Source organism: Paramormyrops kingsleyae, chromosome 1 (assembly GCF_048594095.1).
Source record: "Paramormyrops kingsleyae isolate MSU_618 chromosome 1, PKINGS_0.4, whole genome shotgun sequence".
Lineage (NCBI taxonomy): Eukaryota > Metazoa > Chordata > Actinopteri > Osteoglossiformes > Mormyridae > Paramormyrops > Paramormyrops kingsleyae.
This window is the reverse complement of record NC_132797.1, coordinates 75541522-75563747: the sequence shown is the minus strand read 5'-3', so window position 1 is coordinate 75563747 and position 22226 is coordinate 75541522. Positions and strand designations below refer to the sequence as shown.

The 22226-nt window shown below is 47.0% G+C and overlaps 1 protein-coding gene across 4 annotated transcripts; it reads left to right on the top strand.

The window, feature by feature from the left end:
* The first annotated feature begins 198 nt into the window (after positions 1-198).
* On the top strand, positions 199-21301 carry LOC111838223 (von Willebrand factor A domain-containing protein 3B). Of its 4 annotated transcripts, XM_023800992.2 has the most exons (28): positions 880-968; positions 1819-2061; positions 2417-2505; positions 2853-3103; positions 3222-3378; positions 3657-3826; positions 4324-4442; positions 4701-4817; positions 5040-5209; positions 5413-5567; positions 5651-5789; positions 5881-6012; positions 6176-6274; positions 6574-6756; positions 6892-7022; positions 7102-7238; positions 7678-7827; positions 8615-8675; positions 9153-9309; positions 10886-11004; positions 11300-11350; positions 12318-12513; positions 15116-15242; positions 15398-15522; positions 15799-15936; positions 16220-16314; positions 16834-17015; positions 19611-21301. In XM_023800992.2, exons 2-27 carry the CDS (start codon positions 1896-1898, stop codon positions 16991-16993), a joined length of 3594 nt encoding a protein of 1197 aa, XP_023656760.1. In that variant the 5' UTR covers positions 880-968; positions 1819-1895; the 3' UTR covers positions 16994-17015; positions 19611-21301. The 4 variants fall into 4 exon arrangements, 3 of the variants coding, with proteins under 3 accessions (XP_023656758.1, XP_023656757.1, XP_023656760.1); XM_023800990.2 differs by lacking the exons at positions 880-968; positions 19611-21301 and adding an exon at positions 199-338 and having other exon boundaries at positions 16834-16993; XM_023800989.2 differs by lacking the exons at positions 880-968; positions 19611-21301 and adding an exon at positions 199-350 and having other exon boundaries at positions 16834-16993.
* Positions 21302-22226: the final 925 nt, after the last annotated feature.

Genomic DNA, 22226 nt, shown 5'->3' with positions numbered 1-22226 from the left:
TATCTTTCAGAATGCCTGGGAAAATTGGTAGCTTAGTATACCTGCTTTGTGGAAATGCAGTTTTGTAAAAGGATTCTGCTAAGTAATTACATATTGTATGCCCAGTATACACAATTGACGTTGTCATGTCTTGCGTGCAGCCTAGAGGTAAATGCAGTGATCGCCACCCTGTCTGTACACGGACAGACGTGTCCATGGTAAAATGGTTTTGTTCGAGAAAAACCTATAGGCTTCCTTTTTTAAACGTTCGTGGTAAAAAAAATGCATTTGATCTTGTGGTTTGAAAGTTGAAGCACTCCGAGTGAAAACCTGCAATACGCCTTGGAGAAGGAACACAGGTCTGAATGATGGTAAAATCATAATCATGCATTACTCATGATTTAAAAAAAAACTGTAAACACAAATATTGGGCGTTCTCCATACATGTTTAAGTTACGTAAATGCATACAATTGTTGTAATACGTAGCTTTACTGCGTATACAGGCCTAATCCTTTGACGTTTGTGGATAATAGCCTAAGTTACGCCTTGGTAGCTTTGCAAACACCGGTAATATTTTAGTATTTCTTTCCGGTTGTCATGTGGTGTTTATTTATGTGCTTTCTAAGATTTTCATTAACTTTGCAACTCGATCTGGCCACATAATGCGAACGGCAGATTTTCCGTGAATAATGGGCCGGTAGATTTGGCTCTTGGTACATTTTAATCACGTGGGAGAAAAACTGTAACATATAATCATATGTGATTATGAAATACACTTGCAGAACATTTGACAGGTTTTCGTGCGGGCGTGTGTGTGTGTGTGTGTGTGGGGGGGGGGGGGGGGGGGGCGGAATCCTTAACTGGATTGGCCAAAGCATAGCAACAGTGTCAACAGAAACCGATCGAGTTCTCACAGTGTGGCAGCTAATGTGAGACCACAGTGTGAACGTCAGCGTGCGGTACTGAGTAAAAACGGCACTATAATAAGGTAAATGAAAAGCTGAACTGTTCTTGCACTGAAGTTGTTCTTTTTCACCATCACAAACAATCTATGAACATATTCTGCAGCTGCTTAGCTACAGAGGACAGGCTGTCCCGACTTTTAGATGCATTCATTGTTACATTTGCACCGTAAAGTTCAGTGTTATTATACATGAAATAATAATTAAAACAACGCTATTAATGATTTGTTTTACCAGATGTTTATCAGTGTTTTGTACTCAAGTGTCAATGCAATATCGTTTGCGCCTTCTTTTACGGCTAGCAAGAAATATGCTAAAATATTAATATCATTATTTCATTTTCCTATTATATTTAACAGCACACTCGTTTGCAGAGGTCTGGTTGTTGATCAGCGTTTAAAACACTAGTATGACGATCGAGTAGGCTAATTACTGAATAAATAATACTGTTAAATATATAGTAAAGTACAAGATAGTCTATGTAAAAGTCAAAGAAGGTTTGTCTTGTGTCACTGGTAATCCATCTTTAGACACAGAGGGGGTCGTACTACTGACTAACCCCGTTTTGGATTATAAGACTGTTAAATGCGTGGAGGGGCTTAAACGTCATAAGGAAGAAATGGCGAGTGGAGAAAGTCGATCGTCACATTTGCCTTTTATGCATATATTCTTAACCAAGAAAACGCCTGCACAGAGTACATTGCTGTTTGCTTAACGATATATTTTTTAAAATATATATATATTGAATGAATACGCATATCAAATGATGTAATTACAGTTTTGAAAGTTCACCCATCTTAAATAGAATTTATAAATGGACAGTGAATACCTCTGGAAAATACAGAGCTTATCTGTACTTTCATCTCTTTTTTGGAGAATTTATCTGCGATCACTCACTCAAATATGTAAGAGTGAAGGAACGCAAACGGACATAGATCCCTGCTTCTGGACACATGGCTGGACGGCTGCAGGGCCGGAGGGAGGGACAGGAAACAGGCCCCAACAGGGACGCGAACACCCTTCTGTCCTCGCCAGCATGGCTGAGGGTAAACGGACTGAAGGCGAGCAAGCTCACGCTCCCTCAGGTCCTCGCACAAATCGGCTTCAGGCAAAGGGAAGGTAAGGCAGGCATGAGAAGGACGCCGTTGTCTGAGGGTAGCGTTCTCATGTCACACACCAGGACAAAAAAGTATAGTCCACGTAAAAGTCAAAGGTTTGTCTTGTGTCACTGTGGAAAATAACTATTGCATACATGGAACAAATCATTCTTTTTATACACAATATCAGTTTGTGCACCAGGATTATCATAAAATGTATAATGATTAATTGCTAACATTTTTTATTTAGATATTATGACAGTTTTTGCTCATACCACATTGATAGGGATAGCTGTTTCCATGAAGTATTGTGCATGCGTGGTCTTTGCAGTACCTGTATGTCATAACAGGTAGTGTCTTTCTCTGTTGAAATTCAGATTACGTTCCTTCTCTTGGGAGATCGGTCTGCTCTCAGTACGCTGGAGGCCTGTTCACACGGGTGGGGAAGAATGGATCTGTTTATAACGTAAGCACACCAGCCCCTTCTGCCGTTCCGAGCACAAGCACAAACTTGTTCAACTGTCCACTGAGCAGGGGGGGGCGTGGTTAGAGGCCAGAAAAAATGGTTTAATATGAAAACATACCCTCACAAGACATAGATCAAATATTATACAGTTAAAAGTTAAAATCTCTTTAAAAGAATCATCCTTGAGTAAAATTTTTAGCAGTCATAACACAATGATCTTAAGTGTTAATGTTAACGTGAGCCATTGTGCTTGGTGAATGTAACTGAAAGCAGTTTTTACATCCCTGTTACCATGTGCGGGTTTTTACATCCCTGTTACCACGTGCGGGTATGTTGTCCATCCACAGCTGACTGCAAGTCCTGAACAGCTGGAGGAGCTGTGCGAGAGACTGGACCAGAAGGCCAGACTCTTCCGATATCGACTGGCTTGGCTCACAAGTGGCAGTCGGCAGATATTCGGGGTCATCCAGGAGCGTAGCGCCGCCCTAGTGCTGGATTTCGGTGCTGCAAGCGCGGGCCAGTTCCGCCTAGGCCAAAGCTCTGTGTGCATGGTCATCAAGGAGCAGGTGTCTCAGATCGCCTGGTTCAACCTTATTCGGTGAGGGAGCTGCAAATTCTGGGATGACAGCAGCTCGTTACCCTGTCGTTCCCTTTCAGACAGATTGCGTGTGATGGTGATTACCTCCTTAGCTCAGGTTTTTTTAAAAATGTCTCAGGCCTGGTCCAGTAGCTGAGCTGTGGCAGGGGGTAGCGGAGTGCACGTCACCCACTAACATCGACGCTGCTGTGGCGTGGGTCTGGGGACTGTGTCCTGCAAAGTCCTCTCCCTCATATACTGCCAACGCACTGCTTGCAGCAACAGGGGACCCGAAGGTGACACTCTGTAATCGATGTAATAATCCGGAGATTCTTCTAACCCTTTATATGACAGGGGCAGAGATGTCCTGGCGACAAGCTCATTTAATTGCGTTGCCATTTCTCGTCAGATAAAAACACGCTACGTATTGAACCTTTTGGCCTTGTAACAATTACTCTGCTGGTTCATTAGACTTCTGTGAGGTAATGGAAATTCCCAGTGAGGTCATAGGAAATCCCACCACAGAATGGGAATTTCCCTTTCATTCCCAGCTCTCTTTTTCCTGGCTCTTCAGCTAGAGGCTGTATACTTGTTTGTTGTGGGAGACTGCAAAGTGGACACAGCCAGACTGCTGAAGACGAGAAGAATGAAAAATGCACAACCCATTCACTGTGTGTCGTTCAACGCCAGGAGAGAGGAAACCATTAAAAGATTAAAGGAATTATCCCACCATACTGCTGGGAGGTATGAAGGAAACATTTTAGTTGGACCAAATTATAGATCAAATAAGGTGTTTAATCAGCCTGGACGATGCCTCCCCACAAGTAGCACTGCAGCTATGGTTCATACGTTACCATGAGGAAGGATGCCATTGGTGAATGAATGAATGATTAATTGTTAGATGCATTATTTATCAGTCATGTATTCTCTGTCTGGACTCTTTGAGTGTTTTGACCCCTTTTCTTGGGTATAGTTTACAAATCATATGTAAATACTGAAAATGGCAAAATTATCATTCTCAGCGTGGCCAGCTGATGTGGGTCCATGAATAAAGCCGTTTTTCTGTAGGCGTTTATGAAGGTTATTGCTGAAAAAATTGAATGATTCAGCTAAAGACATAATTAATGACGACCTTTATACTAATTGCTTATCACCTCAAAGCCATGAGACTCATAAATCGTACCAAAACACAGTCACGTGGTTTGGCACATTCATCCAGAGGAGACATCCATGCTGTCCAGGTTTCACGCCTTTGCTGAGATGAGCCTGTTTGAAGACGTGTCACATGACTCGGGAGAGGGGGATCATGGGATTGCAAGTCGTCAGATGTCACTCATGCCCATTGGAGGCCTGCCTCCAGGTAACATGGCTGATCCTGAATTACGATGCCCATAGTCAACTGTTGTTTTTTTGTGGGGATTTTGTTAGAATAAAATGTGCATTTGTCTGTGGAAACAGACTTGCAGCTTTTGTAATTACAATGGATCCAAGACAGGTGGCATAGTTGGCCCGTTGGTTGTTTCAGACCAAACTAGACGTTTCCTTACCGGCCAGGTTCCTGGATAAAAGGGCCCAGATGGTCATAAGGTGTGATGCTAATCCTCGTGCTTCTCCGCAGGGGAGGTTGTCAGGGAGGACGTATTCCTGGTGTGGAGGGAGATGCAGGACGCATTGACCAGCAGGGCTGAGATCCAGGAGCTGCTGCAGGAGCTTAACGCAACAGTGACCCCTGCAGGTAGGGTTATTCATGAAGATAAAGAGATCTACCGTACGGCGATTTTACCCTTAGAACATTTAAAACCTGTATTTGTAAACACGTATTTCTGCATTCTTTAAAGATACATCTCAAATGACATAGTAGAGGTAGAAATACGGTGACAAGTAAAGGGGTGTGGACCTAAGGAGGTGAAGGATTTTGAGAAGATAGTGTAATATGAATCTCCCATTGCTCTTGCAGTTCCTGGGGGTCTGGCAACCGCAGTGTCTGAGGACTGTCTAAGTTCCAAATCGTGGCTCTGCCACAATGGGCTGAAGGTGCAGAACCTTTCACTGCACGACGCACTGGCGGACTGCGCCTTCCGGCATGCGGATGGCGTTGAGGTCGCCATGGCCAAGCTGCCTGATGTTGTGAGTAGGAGGAGCCTAACTGAGGGAATGGATCCAGTGGGGAGCGGGCAAGTCAAGGCCTCTCTGCTTAGTTACAGAACCAGTAATTTAACTACAACTAATGAATTGGTAATCTCACCTGATGTATGCGCTTACACCTCATTTCCTCCTTCACAAACAGTGAATGATCACCAACTGTGGATTTCTGTCTTTGCCTGTGTTAGGAACTTAAAAGCAAGTTAATCAATGCCAAGTACTGCAGTCAGTTTGCACACATGACATGGGTAGATGGCTCTGTAGTCCATGTATACGTCACTCCGGAGAAGTCCAGATGGTACAGAGACCGGATGGAGGAGGCCCTCAAGAAGATCCAGAGAAGGTAGGACCCAACCCCTGACAGAATTGTCTCCTCAAGACCAGAGCCCATGGGGGAGCCTTCAGCAGAGCTTGATGCCCCCACAGACTGGAGTGGCTGCAGCAGGGCAGCAGGCAGCTGTTTGGAGCAGTTCTGGAGCTGCAGGTGTACATCCTCATAGACATCTCAGAGTCCATGAAAGAGCACCTTCCTCTGCTGAAGGACAAGTTCTACCAGCTCATACAGGTCGGAGGCTGTTCTGGGCACCAGCAGAGATTCCGCCGTCCTCCTTCAGCGGGGATGACAGATTTCACTGTAGCCTGTGCTGTGGTTTCAGGAACAGCTTCGCTTCAAAGCCAAAGTCAACTTTGTGGCATTTGGCTCGCAAGTGGTCTCCTGGAGGGTGAGGTTGACGGAGGTGACTGAGAAGAACCTGGAGAGGGCCTGGAGCTGGGTTCAGGGTTTACAGGTAGAACACATGGGCTCATCTGTGTAGCTTTGGCTGACATTCAGATGGTTCTTATTTTATGTTAAAGACCTTACTGGTTGCAGTCTACAAGTATGGAAGTTTAAAGGTTGACCTTCAATCAGGGAAAAACAAATGGGCTTAAGTTACCATGTTCTCTTACCAGGCCGGTGGGTCCACCGACATCCTCGGAGCTCTGCAGGTGGCTCTTGCAGACATTGACACACACGCTGTTTACCTTCTGGCCCACAGTGGCCTGGACGAGGTACGGAGCTCACGTGTCCTGATGCTGGGTGCTCCAGTTTGGAGCAAAGCGTGATTAAAGGTTGAAGATTATTCATGATGAGTGTTTCCAATGTCCGGAGTAGCAGTCACTTCATGACTGCAGGATCAACAGACAAAAGTTGATAGCAAAATGTTATTCTTAGAATATTCCTAGAATGTTACATCATACATAAAACATTCACAAATACTCGTGATTCCTACACCCGTTTGGCTGAAGTCCTTTTTGTTTCGGTGTCTGCATCGTCTTCCACCGTCGGCGGTCTTGATGGTGGCCGACAGCACACAGGGACGCTCCTGGCCCGAGTGCAGTCGGATCGGCCGGTCCCGATCCATGCTGTGTCCTTCGACTGCAGCGACCTGGAGAGCGACTGCTTCTTGGTGGAGCTGTCCCGAGAGACCGGGGGCAGCTACCACCGGCATTGCAGCTGCTCTGTGGATCCCGGAGAGCCCATGCCCTTCGTGGTGAGCATGGTTCTGATGCTCATTATGATGTAACCATTTAGAAACCCCACCCCGATATTAAACAACATTAAAATCTAAATAATCTGTTTTAATGAATAAGCGCTTTAGTGAGTGAACATGTCATTGGATGATCAGAGTGAAGACACCCACCTTCTGAAGGAAGAGATCAAGCAGGGGAAGAAGGACCTGAAGACTGTTTTGAGGCTCAGGGCAGAGTGTGTCATGCTGGACTGGTATCACAACAGCGGCAATAAGGGGGCAGAAAGGTGATCCTGCTCTTCAGGTCCCCAAAGTGCCGAGTGACTCGTCACATCGTGAAAGCTCCCCTAACTTTGTCTCCTGCAGGAACTGTAGGCGACCCCCAGCTGCCCCCCGCCCCCCAGGCAGCGCGATACGTACCCGGGGACCCCGCTTGGCCACGCCGCGTGGCCCCTCCTCACGGGGACGTGACCCCAGTCCAAGCCAGGGGACATGGCAGCCAGGTCTGTAAGCCTGACTGCTTGAGGGCCAGGACATGCAGTGAGCTAATTAGCCACCTCAGTTTGCCTCGTTATGTTACTGCAATTAATGCAATCTGATCGGTGTCTGATCGGTGTCTGATCGGTGTCTGAGAGGTGTCTGATCGGTGTCTGTGAGTTGTCTGTGAGGTGTCTGTGAGGTGTCTGTGAGGTGTCTGTGAGTTGTCTGATCGGTGTCTGAGAGGTGTCTGATCGGTGTCTGTGAGTTGTCTGTGAGGTGTCTGTGAGGTGTCTGATCAGTGTCTGTGAGGTGTCTGTGAGGTGTCTGTGAGGTGTCTGATCGGTGTCTGTGAGTTGTCTGTGAGGTGTCTGTGAGGTGTCTGTGAGGTGTCTGTGAGGTGTCTGATCGGTCTGTCTCAGTGCAGTGAGGCCCCAGATGTATGCCGTGTGTTTGTGACCCCAGCACACAGAGACACGGCTGCACTGCGGGAGTTTCTGGAACACGCCGCTGACGTCGAGGACAGGGACGGAGCATCATCCCAGGACTGGACGCTGCCTGAGACACAGGCCCTCTTCCAGAAGAATGTCGACAAGCAGAACTGGGTCCTCAACAGTGAGTCGGCAAAGATTCCTGCCCATTTAGACGCTCACAGCTGCACAGCAGCGCTAGACCTGTGGGTGACTGGGGAATCCCATAATAGTTAATATGGAAACGGAGCATGATTGTGTCCATGAGTGTGTATGTGTGTCTCTGTGTGTGTCTGTGTGTGTGTGTGTGTGCGTGTGTCTGTGTCTCTGTCTGTGTGTGTGTGTGTGTGTGTGTGTGTGTCCCGCGACGGACTGACATTCCGACCAGCGCCTCCTCTGCATTATGCCCTCTGCTTCTAGGGATCGGGTTCAGACTCACCACAACCCTGACTGGGATAAGCCATTACTGAAGACCTGAACTTTGAATCATTGTTTTTTATTTAAGTGTACAATTTTCTTTTTACTGAAAACTGAACTTAAAGCGCTGAATCTGAAACTGCACTTTCGCTGGGAACTATCTGAAAGGTCAAATGAGCGTAAAATAATGTGGTTTGTTCACATAAAGGGGGAGGGGGCAAAATGTGTAATTGTATTTGTAAATGGGTCTTACTGCTGCTACAGAATGGCTCAATTCATACTTGGGGTCTATTTTTAGGACAGTCTGGGACTGGTAATCAAAGCATATCCTTGAGAGTAATTAGCTACATGAAATTCACAATAATTTCAGTTGATGTGGGACTTGTTCTTTCCAGTTACTACGTTCTACACAGGAAAGTCTGTGTAGAAAGGCAGCCTGTAGTTTCCAGCAGTTATGTTTGGTAACTGGTGGTTCATTTTATTTCCTGACCTCACGTGCTTCTGGTTCCCAAAAGGTCTCCAGGCGACGCCCACGGAAGATGACCAAAAGAGAGAGAACAGGAAAAAGGCAGCTCTGTAAGGACGGCAACTTCTAAGCTGGGTCCTCTATTTTGGCACGGCCATGTTCAGCAGTAACCTGTACTACATTGCCTCACGTGCAGCTTGCAAGCATTACAAATATTACAGCGATGTGTGGAAGAATACAAGTGAACTAAGCTAATGTGTGGCTCACACCTGTCTGTGATGATTGCAGTCTCTTTCTCTATGGAAAATGAAACGGATGCTTGAGAAAACTAAAGAAAAGTCAGACATGGGCTATTTTGGTCCTTGTGTGTGTGGGGGGGGGGGTTCTTAAAATAAGTCACCTCACTCTTGCCAGTTGTTTCAGGAGTAAATCATTCATCAACTGAAAGGCACCTCTATAGCGAGGCCTAGACTGGGGCCTTGGAGATCTGTGATCTGAGGCATTGTAGGTAGCATGCGGGAGCCTGAGCTGACCCTGACCCCTGACCTTTGGCCCCTGACCTTTGGCCCTTTGTTCTGTGGCTGCAGGTCCCTCAATGTGCCTACAGCTCGCTGGCTACAAACAAACAGCCTGGTTGCCAGGAGACTCACCATAATGGATGTTTTGGCCTCCACAGTCATCCGACAAAGAGCAAAATACATCCCCATTCTGCACACAAATGTCCATTCAAAAGTTTTTGATGAGGTAAGAATGGGCAGCAGTACTAGCTTTTTGTTGAAACATCAGTTCTGCAACAATAAATAGTTTGTTCTGTTTTTCTTTTATGTTTGGTGCCCTTTGCAAAAATCGCTGGTGTTACTGGAGCAGAGTTCCGACAAAAATCTGACATTCTGTAGTTTAAAATTGAGCTAAAATGGTTAACAGCCACTCCCTTCTATAAATCCTTTATATAATAATAAGGAAATATCATGTAATTAATGTCATCCAGCCAGAATCAAGCTGCATAATATTTAAATGATATACTTTTAGTGGGGTATGCATTTTAAAATTCTACATTATATTATTAACTGTTTATTCTATAAAGCCAACCGGCTTTCTCAGTTTTTTTAAGCAAAGGGAAGCGTTATACATGAAATTAAATTAAATAAGATGAATGAAAAAAACATGCTGCTTGGGTGGGCAGACAGTAATCCTCTTTGTGGCCTGTAGAGGGCAGCGACAGCACATTTCAGGTAAATGCACAGAATTTGCATTTTTTTCTGATTTCAGGAAATAGACCCTTCAGTTGTATTTTTAGTTTTAGAATAATGGCTGTTATTCTGTATCATTGGTACACCTTTGTACCGTCCATTATGAAAAATGTATTACACCTCCAGGCTCCTTCCTTAATCTGCTGAGTAAATCACAGTGTTATGCAGCACTCTGCAGTTAAATGCTGTAGTAAGCATATTTAAATGTCTCATTTCTCCATTTTCTTACTATGTGTAAGGACTAACTGTATAACTGTGTTTTAATATATCCATCCATCTATCTGCTGATCGGGTAATGGGTTCCGGGGTATACCCTAACCCCGTGAGGTACAGTAAACATGCGGTCCCCTGTTGAAAGCACCCCGAATACATTCAGCGATCGCTGCTCCATTGTGACATCAGGTGCGTCCTCCTTCAAGTGGCAACACAAGTCGCTTCCATGGAAACTCATTGATTGCGTGCCGTGCCAGGACTCTCTGTGACATGGGTGCCCCATGACCCTCTTGGAGAGGGACAGACAGGAAGCAGTGTGCCTCTGCCCTGGTCCTCTGGGAGAGGGACAGACAGGAAGCAGTGTGCCTCTGCCCTGGTCCTCTGGGAGAGGGACAGACAGGAAGCAGTGTGCCTCTGCCCTGGTCCTCTTGGAGAGGGACAGACAGGAAGCAGTGTGCCTCTCTCTGGATCCCACACCTGTGGGTTGTTAGAACCTTGGCCATGGAGACGTCGGTTCTGATGGTTTTTGCGATGAACCTCGGCGGTAACTGAATTATACAAATGGCTGGTGGTAATTAAGATAAACTAGTGGAACACACGTGTTTTTGTGTGCTGTGTGCTCTGTAATGTGATTGTGAGAGATGATCTGAGGCGACAGTGTATCACAGGGAGCACATTGAGGGAGGGTGATTATCCCAGCCGGTGCACATGAGTAGGCGTTTAGGTTGCTGTGAAGGAGCCAGACGAGGGCACTAAGTGTGTGTGTGGTTATGTTGATGGGTGCAGCCCCACTGAGATCATACAGGCAGACACAACCTGTGTGTATAACTATGTGTGTGTCTGTAATCCCTCCCCAGGTCTCGCCGCTGGCCCTAGGGAGTAGGGGCTCGCAGAGGGTCATCCTGCTCAACCCCCTGGCTGTGGACCTAGAGGGATACAAAGCCAGGCTGGAGGAGGCCCTGACAGCGTACAAGAGGTCAGCCCTCCGGGGGGGGGGGGGGGTTGTGATAAAGATGGGGGGTCTAAGTGACGACATAGAGCAGTGGAAGTTAACTGAGGAGCAAAACTCACTCAGTCCACAGGACTCTTTTTTGGGAAAATGTCTGTGAACTTCGAAATTTAACAGAAGTTCTTTGCTGGATTACATGAGAACTGTTGCACCAAAATGAGCCCTGCGAAGTGGAGGATGTCAGTACAGCGTCTTCAGTCCCTGTGTTGAAAAGATGATGAAGTTTGAATGCCGCAGAAAGGTTTTCCCCTTCGTGTCCCAGGCGCCTGGAATCGATTTCTTCGAACGCGCTGAGTGAGGAGGAGAAAAGCAAGTGAGTATGTGGTGTGTGTGTTTGTGTGAAACTACTCCGCCGTCACCGATCCCTTCAACGCTTGTGTGAACGTTACATTTGGCCAGGTGATTAACGGCAATCGAACTGGCTTGTTTAACAACAGCAGTATGGATTTTCACTGGAATCCACCACGGAGCAATAATGCGCTGAGCATCACTTTCAGCTTTTAAGTGCCGCACAGCCGAGCAAATTATACATTCAGTTCGTTTGGACACAGCACTCCGCACTGAAGCGCTTCATAGAGATTCATTATAAGCTAATTCAGACGAGCGACACAGATAGATGTCAGCTGATAATGCTGGTAATACAGAATAATATGGAGTGTTGTGCAACGAGGCATGATTAGCTTTGCATGCCGTGGTTTGTGCATTGGGACTCTATCCTGCAGTTATGCATTTGCTCAGGAAAAAAATATTAAGCCTTAAAACATATGCAATTAAGAGTAACACAATAAACATAAACAGGAATTTCTTCTTTTCTCCAAAAAGTCACTGATGCCTTGTTGGATACATAGAAGAGACCTGCTTTGGTTGCCAGACCCTCAGGGGTGCCTCAGACATTCCATGTATCTGTTCCATTTTGCCACCTGCTCAATTAACTTAATTAGTTAATCCAACGAGGTATAGATTATCCATACGAGTTGCAGTAGTGGTAGTATCAAGAAGGAAGTGGGTGTACTGGACAGTTGCTGCAAATATTGGAGTGATTTTAGGAATGATTTTAGGGGTGATTGTTGGAGTGATTTTAGGAGTGATTTTAGCAGAGGTTTTAAAACGGCTGAGATGACACACTTTGATAGACATAATATCATAATTTCACACAAAGATACCATTTACCATTTAAACATCATTTTCTTTGACTGCCTAAGATAATGGCACAGTAGTGTGTTTCACTGGGCTCTCAGGTGACAGGAAGTGACTCGTCTTCTGTGTGCACCTTTTCATAGGCTTGGCAGCGAGGAGCCAGTGGCTTTCCCGGAGCACCGGGTTGCCTTGCTGGGGGCCCAGGAGGACCTCAGTTGGCCACTGCCTAGGAGGGATGTGGACTTACTGGAGGAGCAGGTCCACCTTGCTCACTCTTTCCTACAGCAAGCCTCAGATCTGCAACAGACTATCAAGGAGAAAGCCCACAGCAGGCACCCTGTGAGTAAGCTGCTGACGATGCGGATATCGCCCCCTGCTGGTGCGGCAGACACAGGACATCTCTTAGTGTGGGTGGAACTGAAAGTTTCAGTATATTATGATGCAATTTTATGATTTGGTTAAATTGAATTGTGCTTTAATATCCACTCAGTCACCTTCCAACTGCTTAGCCTGGTGGGGGGGCGGGGGGGCTGGATACTATATCAGGCAGCCAGAGCACATGGGAGGGAGATACTCTGGATTGGGTGCCAGGTTTTGAGGGCAACCTGAGTGAGACAAAAATGAGCATCATCTCAAGATGAAAAACCAGTCTAATGAGGATACCAGACCATTAAAGACCAAAAGAAAACCAGTATGAAACTTTGATACAAGGGTTGATTAGTTTCTTGGATATTAGACAGAAAAAAGGAATATTTAACCTGCCGATTTCCCAGATTCCACCCTTATCGTCAGTTATATTCCACAGCTGCTTCAGCTGGTCACTCCCAGCCTCCAGGGTTTGGCGATGACGAGATCATCAACCCAGCAACAGCTAAATCCAGATTCATTACGTTAAAACAACAACCTGACCACCATCAATGCCCATGTCGTATTTAACATAGAGGTTAATTAAGCCACTTTCGTTCTTTAGTTTGACAGAGGAGGAATGAGAAGGGGGGGGGGGTAGGTGTTGCGTCCAAACTCGCCTCCTCTTCACTCAGCCCCGCCCCGCCCCGCCGCGGCTCCTTGGATGGTTATTAAAAACGCGATCACTTTGCCTGCGAGGCAGTCGGAGCCGTAATGAGGGTGACCGGCGACACCCCAAGCAGTAAACATGTCAGCAGTTACCCTTTGATGCTTCTGTTTCTGTTTTCTGTTCGATGCTGAGGTAACCCCCCCGACTTTCATATCAGCTTCAACATCTTTGAAGATTACCCAGGATTTATGTTTTTTAAAACGGGTCTCGTAAACTCAGATAACAGATTTTCGACTGCATGTAGTTTTCCCAAACCATGACCGTCAGTACAAGCGCCAGACTCTGTTTTGCATTTGTCATATTTTAAATAGCCCAGCGACGCACTTTCAGCTCAATAGTGCAAATGTTGCATAAATGGAGTTTCAGATTAAGAGGGTCAAATGAAGGTCTAGACTTTTCAGCAGTCAGTGATTAAGGAAGCGTCCTCCCCAGCGAGTTGGCTGTCGAATGGAGTGTGTGTGTGTGTGTGTGTGTGTGTGTGTTTGTGAGAGAGAGAGAGAGAGAGAGAGAGAGAGAGAGAGAGAGACTACCAGTATGACATCAGCACAGTTGGGGCAATCAGGAATCTGATGTGAGTCTGGGAGGACGGGTGTACAGCCTTGAGGGTCGCAGTCCTGGGGGGCCAGTAGGGGGTCCTGTTCCTCCATGCTGAAGGGTTGGGGGCAGTAATTCAATAAACAAACAGCAGACTAATAGCATCTGTTCAAAAGCAGACTGAGAAGCACAATCCTCATGCTGTAGCTGTGTCGCCTCTGGGGGCAGCAGAGTGCAGCTAATAAACGCAGACCGTCTCCGCAGAGTACACCTAATAAACGCAGACCGTCTCCGCATAGTACAGCTAACAAACGCAGACCGTCTCCGCAGAGTACAGCTAATAAACGCAGACCGTCTCCGCAGAGTACAGCTAACAAACGCAGACCGTCTCCGCAGAGTACACCTAATAAACGCAGACCGTCTCCGCATAGTACAGCTAACAAACGCAGACCGTCTCCGCAGAGTACAGCTAATAAACGCAGACCGTCTCTGCAGAGTACAGCTAACAAACGCAGACCGTCTCCGCAGAGTACAGCTAACAAACGCAGACCGTCTCCGCAGAGTACAGCTAATAAACGCAGACCGTCTCTGCAGAGTACAGCTAACAAACGCAGACCGTCTCCGCAGAGTACAGCTAACAAACGCAGACCGTCTCCGCAGAGTGCAGCTAATAAACGCAGACCGTCTCCGCAGAGTACAGCTAACAAACGCAGACCGTCTCCGCAGAGTGCAGCTAATAAACGCAGACCGTCTCCGCAGAGTGCAGCTAACAAACGCAGACCGTCTCCGCAGAGTACAGCTAATAAACGCAGACCGTCTCCGCAGAGTACAGCTAACAAACGCAGACCGTCTCCGCAGAGTACAGCTAAAAAAAGCAGACCGTCTCCGCAGAGTGCAGCTAATAAACGCAGACCGTCTCCGCAGAGTACAGCTAACAAACGCAGACCGTCTCCGCAGAGTGCAGCTAATAAACGCAGACCGTCTCCGCAGAGTACAGCTAACAAACGCAGACCGTCTCCGCAGAGTGCAGCTAACAAACGCAGACCGTCTCCGCAGAGTACAGCTAACAAACGCAGACCGTCTCCGCAGAGTGCAGCTAATAAACGCAGACCGTCTCCGCAGAGTGCAGCTAATAAACGCAGACCGTCTCCGTCTGCCTCCTGTACGATGCTCATTTCAAGGATGAGGACAAGAAAGCATCGAGCCAAGGTGAAATATATAGTGATGGGGAGGTGGTTTCCAGATGAATTTTACACTTCTGTATTTTTATGGCCAATGTGTGAGACACTTTTAAAACTGAGGTATTGACTATCTGCATTCCTGCTTTTGCAGGACCCTGGGACCAGAGTGGGTAGCCGGCCAGCTAAAGGCTCGGGGAGGAAACAGAGGGGGGCCCTAGATGGCCTGAGGGGTCAGAGCGCAATCGGCAGGTCTGAGACGGACGGCTTCTACTACACCGGTGGGTGTCATGTCTGCTCAGGGCCCCTGCCTGTGCCCCTGAGCTTCAGCCGCTTGCAGGAACATGGCCTCAGTAGGCTGTGGACAACCAGGGATACCTGCTGTACATGTGGTCATTCATCACACTTTACGGACCTGAGGTTCTGTCACTTCCAGGCACCATTCGGAGATACATGAGTGGCAAGCGAGTGCTAATGGACTTCAGGAGCGGCCAATCAGAGGTCATTCCTTTGAGGTTCCTTATCCCCATTGGAGGCTCTGGGCCCCGCCCCCCATTGGCAGTAAGTCTCCGCCCCTCACGCTTACTCAGGATACAATTTTATATAGTATTGTAATCAGTCAAACCTCCCAGCCACCTAGGTATGGCCCAACTTCATAGTCTTAGCTTCTGTCCTTCCTGCCTGGAACGATATCCATTTCCTAACTTGCTAATGATCATATTCCACCCATGTTGTGTTTTTTTCCAGGTAGTATCTTCAGCAGCTCTGTACTTGCATGAAACGTTTCCATGTTGTGGCTGCCACTCACGGACGATCCCTTGCATTTGCTCTCCACAGACAGGAGATTTCGTGTTTGTTGGCTCCGGGAACGAAGGTGCAGGAGACTGCTTCGTCCCAGGGGTTGTCATAGCAACGCCTTGTAGACTGGACTCCAAGGACAAACTATACACAGTTTTCAAATTCGACGACAGAAAGGTGGGTCCCTGTGAGACTAACGCTGCCATCGATTCAGGGGACCGTCTGCGGTGTGGAGGAGGTACTGAGGATTGACTGGCCAGGAATGAAACACACATCGCCCAAATTCAAAATGGCTGCCCGTAGTAGCTTTCTCCCACTCAGTAATAACAACTAGCAACTTATTTGGCAGAGTGTAAACGAGCAGAGTGAACCAATATATCCATCAAATGTTTATTTTTAAGGAAGGTGTGTAGAGAAGAGACTCAGTGTCAATGTGAGTGCTTTGTGTTGGCCTTCGCAGGTACATATCACACGCAACAAGATCATCAAAATTAGCCAAGCCGGATACAACCTCACCTGCAGCTACATCAGGGAGTGTGAAGGGAGACATGCAGGGTAAGTGAAACATACTCACCCATTAGGTATCTATGTATAGGGTTACATCGCCTATATGTGAAATGTATTGTGTGTCGTAAGGTAAACACAGCAGAGGCTGCCACTCAGGTCTGTGGCCCCAGGAAATCCCAGTAATACTGACGGTAACCAGCAGGGGCTTGTAACTATAGCTACAGGCTCCCAACACAGATGTAAGTTGGCTGTAGGGCCAGTGTGGAGCCATCGGGGCATGAAAGGGCCCCTGGGACTCACTTGTGAGAACCACCTGCGGCTAAAAAGCTTTAGCAATTAGTCTGCTTGAGGTTTTGGTAATTAAAATACTAGTTATTTTGGCAATGTTTATTGACAAGGTGAGACAACAGGGCTTCCTCTGGAGACAGATGCACGATTATCAAAGCTCAGCAGACCTGAAGTGAACGTTTCAGCAAAGTCGTCTTATGTAAACTTGTTACACTGGGGGACTCTTTGGACGATGTCCCAGGGTTTGAGACCATCGAACCATCCCGGTGTTCTCCTCAGGGTGTCTGAGGAACTGCATGGTACAGCTAAAAGTTTGGTGCCAAAGGAGACGAGGATTGCGGTGTCCTGCAGCGCACTAGAGAGGTCAAACTGCCTGAAGGTTACAGGCCATTCCCAGCAAGGAGCTCCGTGTCCAGGGGAGGGGAGAGGCCATGAATAATCTCCAAAGGGATGGGATGCAGGTGAGCCTCCCTGCTGTGGAGCCGGATCTTGTCTTTGAGGGCTGGAGGACCCTGCGCTCATGCAGCACCTGGCTAAGGCCCCTCCTCTTCCCGTTTTTGGTACATTTAGCGCCATTTGGTTCTGACAGCTGCGGTTTGCTGTTGCCTCGAGTCACAGGGGAGGAGCTTGATGTCACAGGGGAGGAGCTTGATGTCACAGGGGAGGGGCTTGATGTCATAGGGGAGGGGCTTGATGTCACAGGGGAGGAGCTTGATTTCACAGGGGAGGAGGTTGATGTCATAGGGGAGGGGCTTGATGTCACAGGGGAGGAGCTTGATGTCATAGGGGAGGGGATTGATGTCATAGGGGAGGGGCTTGATGTCACAGGGGAGGAGCTTGATGTCATAGGGGAGGGGCTTGCTGTCACAGGGGAGGAGCTTGATGTCATAGGGGAGGGGCTTGATGTCATAGGGGAGGGGCTTGATGTCACAGGGGAGGAGCTTGATGTCATAGGGGAGGGGCTTGATGTCACAGGGGAGGAGCTTGATGTCACAGGGGAGGGGCTTGATGTCATAGGGGAGGGGCTTGATGTCATATGGGAGGGGCTTGATGTCACAGGGGAGGGGCTTGATGTCACAGGGGAGGAGCTTGATGTCATAGGGGAGGAGCTTGATGTCCCATGGGAGGAGCTTCATGTCACAGGGGAGGAGCTGTTGCCTCGCGTCACAGACTTCAGAGGAGGAGCCACACGGGACAGCGCTTCACTCCTGGACCCCCTCCCCAAGACGTCACTCTGCCTCCAGTCCTGGAACAGCACCCAGAAAGCCCCACCCCTATACAAATTTAGCAGCGTAAACAACAGGATGTGCACGACTCTCACTGGTGTCCATTTAGAAATCACCATATTATTTCTATTAAGGGATCACTTTCGATTAAAAGAAAAAAAAGAAATATAGGTGTTTAGTATTTGAAACTGAAGTTGTATTTTTTTTTATAATTTATTTTGCTAGTGTACAGAATGTACTGGAAAACACCTTCTAAACATATCTAGAACATAACTATTTATATATGGGAAATGTTCTCTGCACAAACACAATCCAGGCCAATAGCAGTGCTTTAGTCACCAATGTCAGAGTTTGAAGATGTTTTTCCCCCTAGTTACCTTTGAGTATTCTGGGTAAATTGAATTAAGGCACTGCTCTGTGTAAACACAGTCACCTAGCAATAAGAGAGTAATTACAGGCTTCATGATACGCTCAGTGGAATAGCTCGGATCTCTTCTGTCATTATGAATGTTACATAGCACTTTTCAGCCAAAATACATTTTACAGAACCAATGACAAGCATCCACCTGGATGATGCACCTCACTTTCACATCTCATCTGAAGGACAGCACCATTTTCACAGCACAGTGTCCCCAAAGCTACACTGGGATCCACACAGACCACAGGATAGACTAACCTGTCAGCTACACCAACACTTGTTACAGCATCAACCCAGCTTTCCTAGTTGGTCTCCCATCCAAGTACTGGCCAGGCCCAAACCTGCTTAACTTCACATGATTACCAGGTCTGACCTGCAGGTGCTCTGGCCGCTGACTAGGAGCTAAAGTGGTGTTTAGTGAATTAGAAGATGTACAAGTGTCAGCATTACTCACCAGCCTGCTGTTTCGAATGGGAGATGACAGACAAGAGGAGCAGGAGAAACTGGCCAGTCAGCAGCTAGAGCTCCTCAGGGAACTGAAGGAGCTGATTCTGCCATCCACGGTAGGAGCCAATCGGAGAAGAGGTGGACCTGGAAGAGCCCCGCCTTCTTTCATTCAGCTGGAAATATGAAAACTGCGGCATGAAGGACGCTGGGCTAAATATGAAAGGCAAGCTGTCTGTTTGCACAGCAGCAGGCGCTGAAGCCGTCAGGGTTTTGTGTGTGTCACACATCAAATTACCTGGAGGTGTTTGGCCATTGTGTATCAGTCCAGTGCTCATGTGCATAACAGCACAGGGATATCATGTAGAAATAAAGTAGGACCGCAATGCGCTCAGGGCCTTGTATTCCGGAAAGTGCTCTGAGTTCAGTGGGCCTTATGGGTAATAGCGGGTCACTCCAATGCTTCTCAATAGCGGGAAAGAGTGGAGCCCTCTGTCAGGAGACGGGAACGGCATGCGTCACACGGCATGGTGTGTTGCAGTGCTGATAGTCATGCGAGGCATTGGGATGCGGGTGATTCATTCCTGCTCATTTTTTTCAAGCTCTTTCGGTCCATTTGCTTATCGGGAAGCTTTGTGACGCTTTGCACCTTCTCTGCATGACAATGCCAGGCCTACTCAGCGAATCCCCTGCCTGCATTTACACGTGGAAGCCCTCCACAGTGGGGCATTCGGGGCCCACATTCGGATTCTGTCTTCCATCTGTGTTAATGCTGCAGTTATACGTTATACGTTTGTTATACATATAGTCATACATTGTGTTATACATTACTTTTACCAGCTGGCCATGTTCATGTTTACATCTGTCTGGTATGAATGAGTGACCGTGCCCCGAGCCGGGATGCCTGACCTTTTTAATGCACAGCAGTCTGATGGTTCCTGTGTAAAGAGGCTTTTAATTGATCCCAGTGCACCTGGACGATGGGAAAAGGCAGGAGGAAGACCACACCCCTCCTCCCCGCAACCAACACAGCTGCCCCTCCTGCTACAGTTCATCACCAAACTCACGTGGGCCGCGCCACTCCTGCAGTGGGGAGGGGGGGAATCGCTCCCTTGCTCAGCACTGAATCCTCTCCCATGTGATGGCTGCTCTCGCTTCCATTTAGCATCCCAATGCCATCAGCAGATTAGCAGAAATCCCATTGGGGTGCTCATCCCCCAGGACAGCCACAGCATGGGCTGTACCTGCAGAAAATCCCCCCGGCACTAATGGTTCGAGCAAAGAAAAATCAGCTAATCAGAGGCTATTTCAGTCACTGGCACCCAGGGAGGAACCTAAAGAACAAAAAAACTTGCCTGTTTTTTGTGATTATGTTTACCAACCTGTTTTTGAAAGACGTCAGAATTAATAATTGAAGATTAATTATGGAAATACCACTCAATGTTACTGCTATGACCTTCCTACTGCAATGTTGATATGCATCAGCTCGATGTACAGTACACGAGTGACACGTGTGAGACAGTCACCCCAGGGACACGTCCTTGGTGGCCGGTGGACAGATGGTGAAGGTTAAGTAGCTTTTAATAGCTTTTGCGGAGGATTTCCTGGGGAAACTAAAATAATTTATGTTATTAAAAACACGAATACTGGGCTGGCAGTAACAGTTCTGCCCTTACACACAGACATGCTCACAAATCTTTTTTCAGTGGAAGCACTGTCTGCTTTTGAAAACTGAGATTTTGTAAAGCAAGTGTTATTCGATATTGTACAACTTCCTTGTTGATGAAGGGGAAATGATTCTGGAAAGATGATTTTAGCAGACTATCACTGGAATTCCTGTGGTACTGCTGGATTATTTGTGTGGGGTCTTTTTGTAGCTGGACCAAATTAGCCGCCTGTCTAATTAATCCCAGGGCTATTCCGGCCTGGCAGTATTTTTAGTGCCCGCTGCAGCTGCCCACTCTCGCTCTGGCACACCGAGCCGGCGCCCATCTGCCGGTAAGCCTGGCAGGGAGCGACCTGTGCTTAACCCCCCCGTCTCCAAGAAGCAGCATTACAGGGCTCATCTGGGGGCAGAGGGCTAATCCAGGATTATCTTCTCGGATAACATTGCGGACTTGCTGCTCTGGGAACAGATCCATCATTCTAGAATGCTCTCCCAGGCTGTTTGGTGTTCTCGTATTTTCTTTCATGCTCAGAGTTACTCACTGATATGAAACTGAAATATTAATATTAAACATTGTGAGATCTGCCATACAGCCAATACTGGCCTATTTCATGTGCTGAAGGTAGAAGTTGCTTCACTTGAAGTTGGCTTCTTTGGTCCTATTGCCTGTGCTGGCTGCACTGCTGTTACTCTGTTCCACGAAGGATTGATTCATAATAATCACATTTCCCCTGTATAATGCATGAATCAGATCTCATTTGTGTATAACAGCTGCAGCTATCTTTGGTTGTATGGTGTTCTGCCTGTAATAGAACATTTCAGCTACCGAATATATATTTTCAGGGCCCTATATGTATTGATATTAATATCATGATGATTCAGTACTGAATGTGGAGGAGAATAGTCATTTTTTAAATACAATGTGTCTGCAGTTTTTCATTTAGCACAAAATCCAGAATCTACAACTGCTCCTTAAATAATCTCATCCAAATATCCCTGATTTAATAAACATATATGGGTACAATCCTCCTTTTCCTGCATGATTCAACAGCACTGTGTTAATTAGCAGTATCTGGCCTTCATAAAGCACTAATTCTTCATGGCATGATGTCCTCTGTGACCCCTATCCCAACACAGCACCTTCCAATGATGCGAACACGCAAATGGTCATCTACGACTCAAATCCAAGGGCTCTCCAAGCACTGACTGCAGATGTGAGCATCAGTGGGCTGTAGAGCACTTGAAGCTGACCAGATGGCGCTTCTGAATAATAAACATACGATGGACGTTAAGCGTCAATGTGCTGCAAATTCAGAAAACACAAGTTAAACAAAAATCGCTGCAAATCTGCTCACAATACAATGGATGTTTCCAGGAGATAATAAGACAATCAGGGCTGGGTGACATATCGAATGTTTACAGTATATCAATCACCAAATTGCCCATAGGTGTGAGTGTGCCCTGTGATGGTTTGGCGCCCCCTTCTGGGTTGCTCCTTCCCTGGCACCCGTAGCCTCTGGCATAGGCTCCCGAATAGGACGAGTGGTTACAAAAAATTAATGGGATATAGGATGGTGCAATACTGTTTATATTGATATATTTCAACTGTGTATTAAAATTAGGGCTGTGCTAAAGATTCTGAATAGAGAGCAGTACAGTAGCGTTCCTTCCTCGTGAGCTTCGGTGGTGACGCTGCACAGAATCCTCGCATTGACAGCTAAAATCAAACCATTCACTTAGCGCCTCACAGGGAAATTAAAAGCTAGTCCACCAGTCTCATTCTCCTCAGGCTGAGAATTTCTTTGTCTTTTAATTATTGAGAAACAAAAATTTATTAAGCATACTCAAGTGAACTCACAAGTGAAAATCAGAGAGCTCAAGGTCCCAGGGGGGCATATGATTACTGAGCACAGGACTT

Coding starts and splice junctions, on each gene's coding strand:
- LOC111838223 (XM_023800992.2), top strand. CDS start 1,896: ATGGCTGGACGGCTGCAGGGCCGGAGGGAGGGACAGGAAACAGGCCCC. Junction 5,210..5,412: donor TGGCCAAGCTGCCTGATGTT/GTGAGTAGGAGG, acceptor TGCCTGTGTTAG/GAACTTAAAAGCAAGTTAAT. Junction 12,514..15,115: donor AAGCCCACAGCAGGCACCCT/GTGAGTAAGCTG, acceptor CTGCTTTTGCAG/GACCCTGGGACCAGAGTGGG.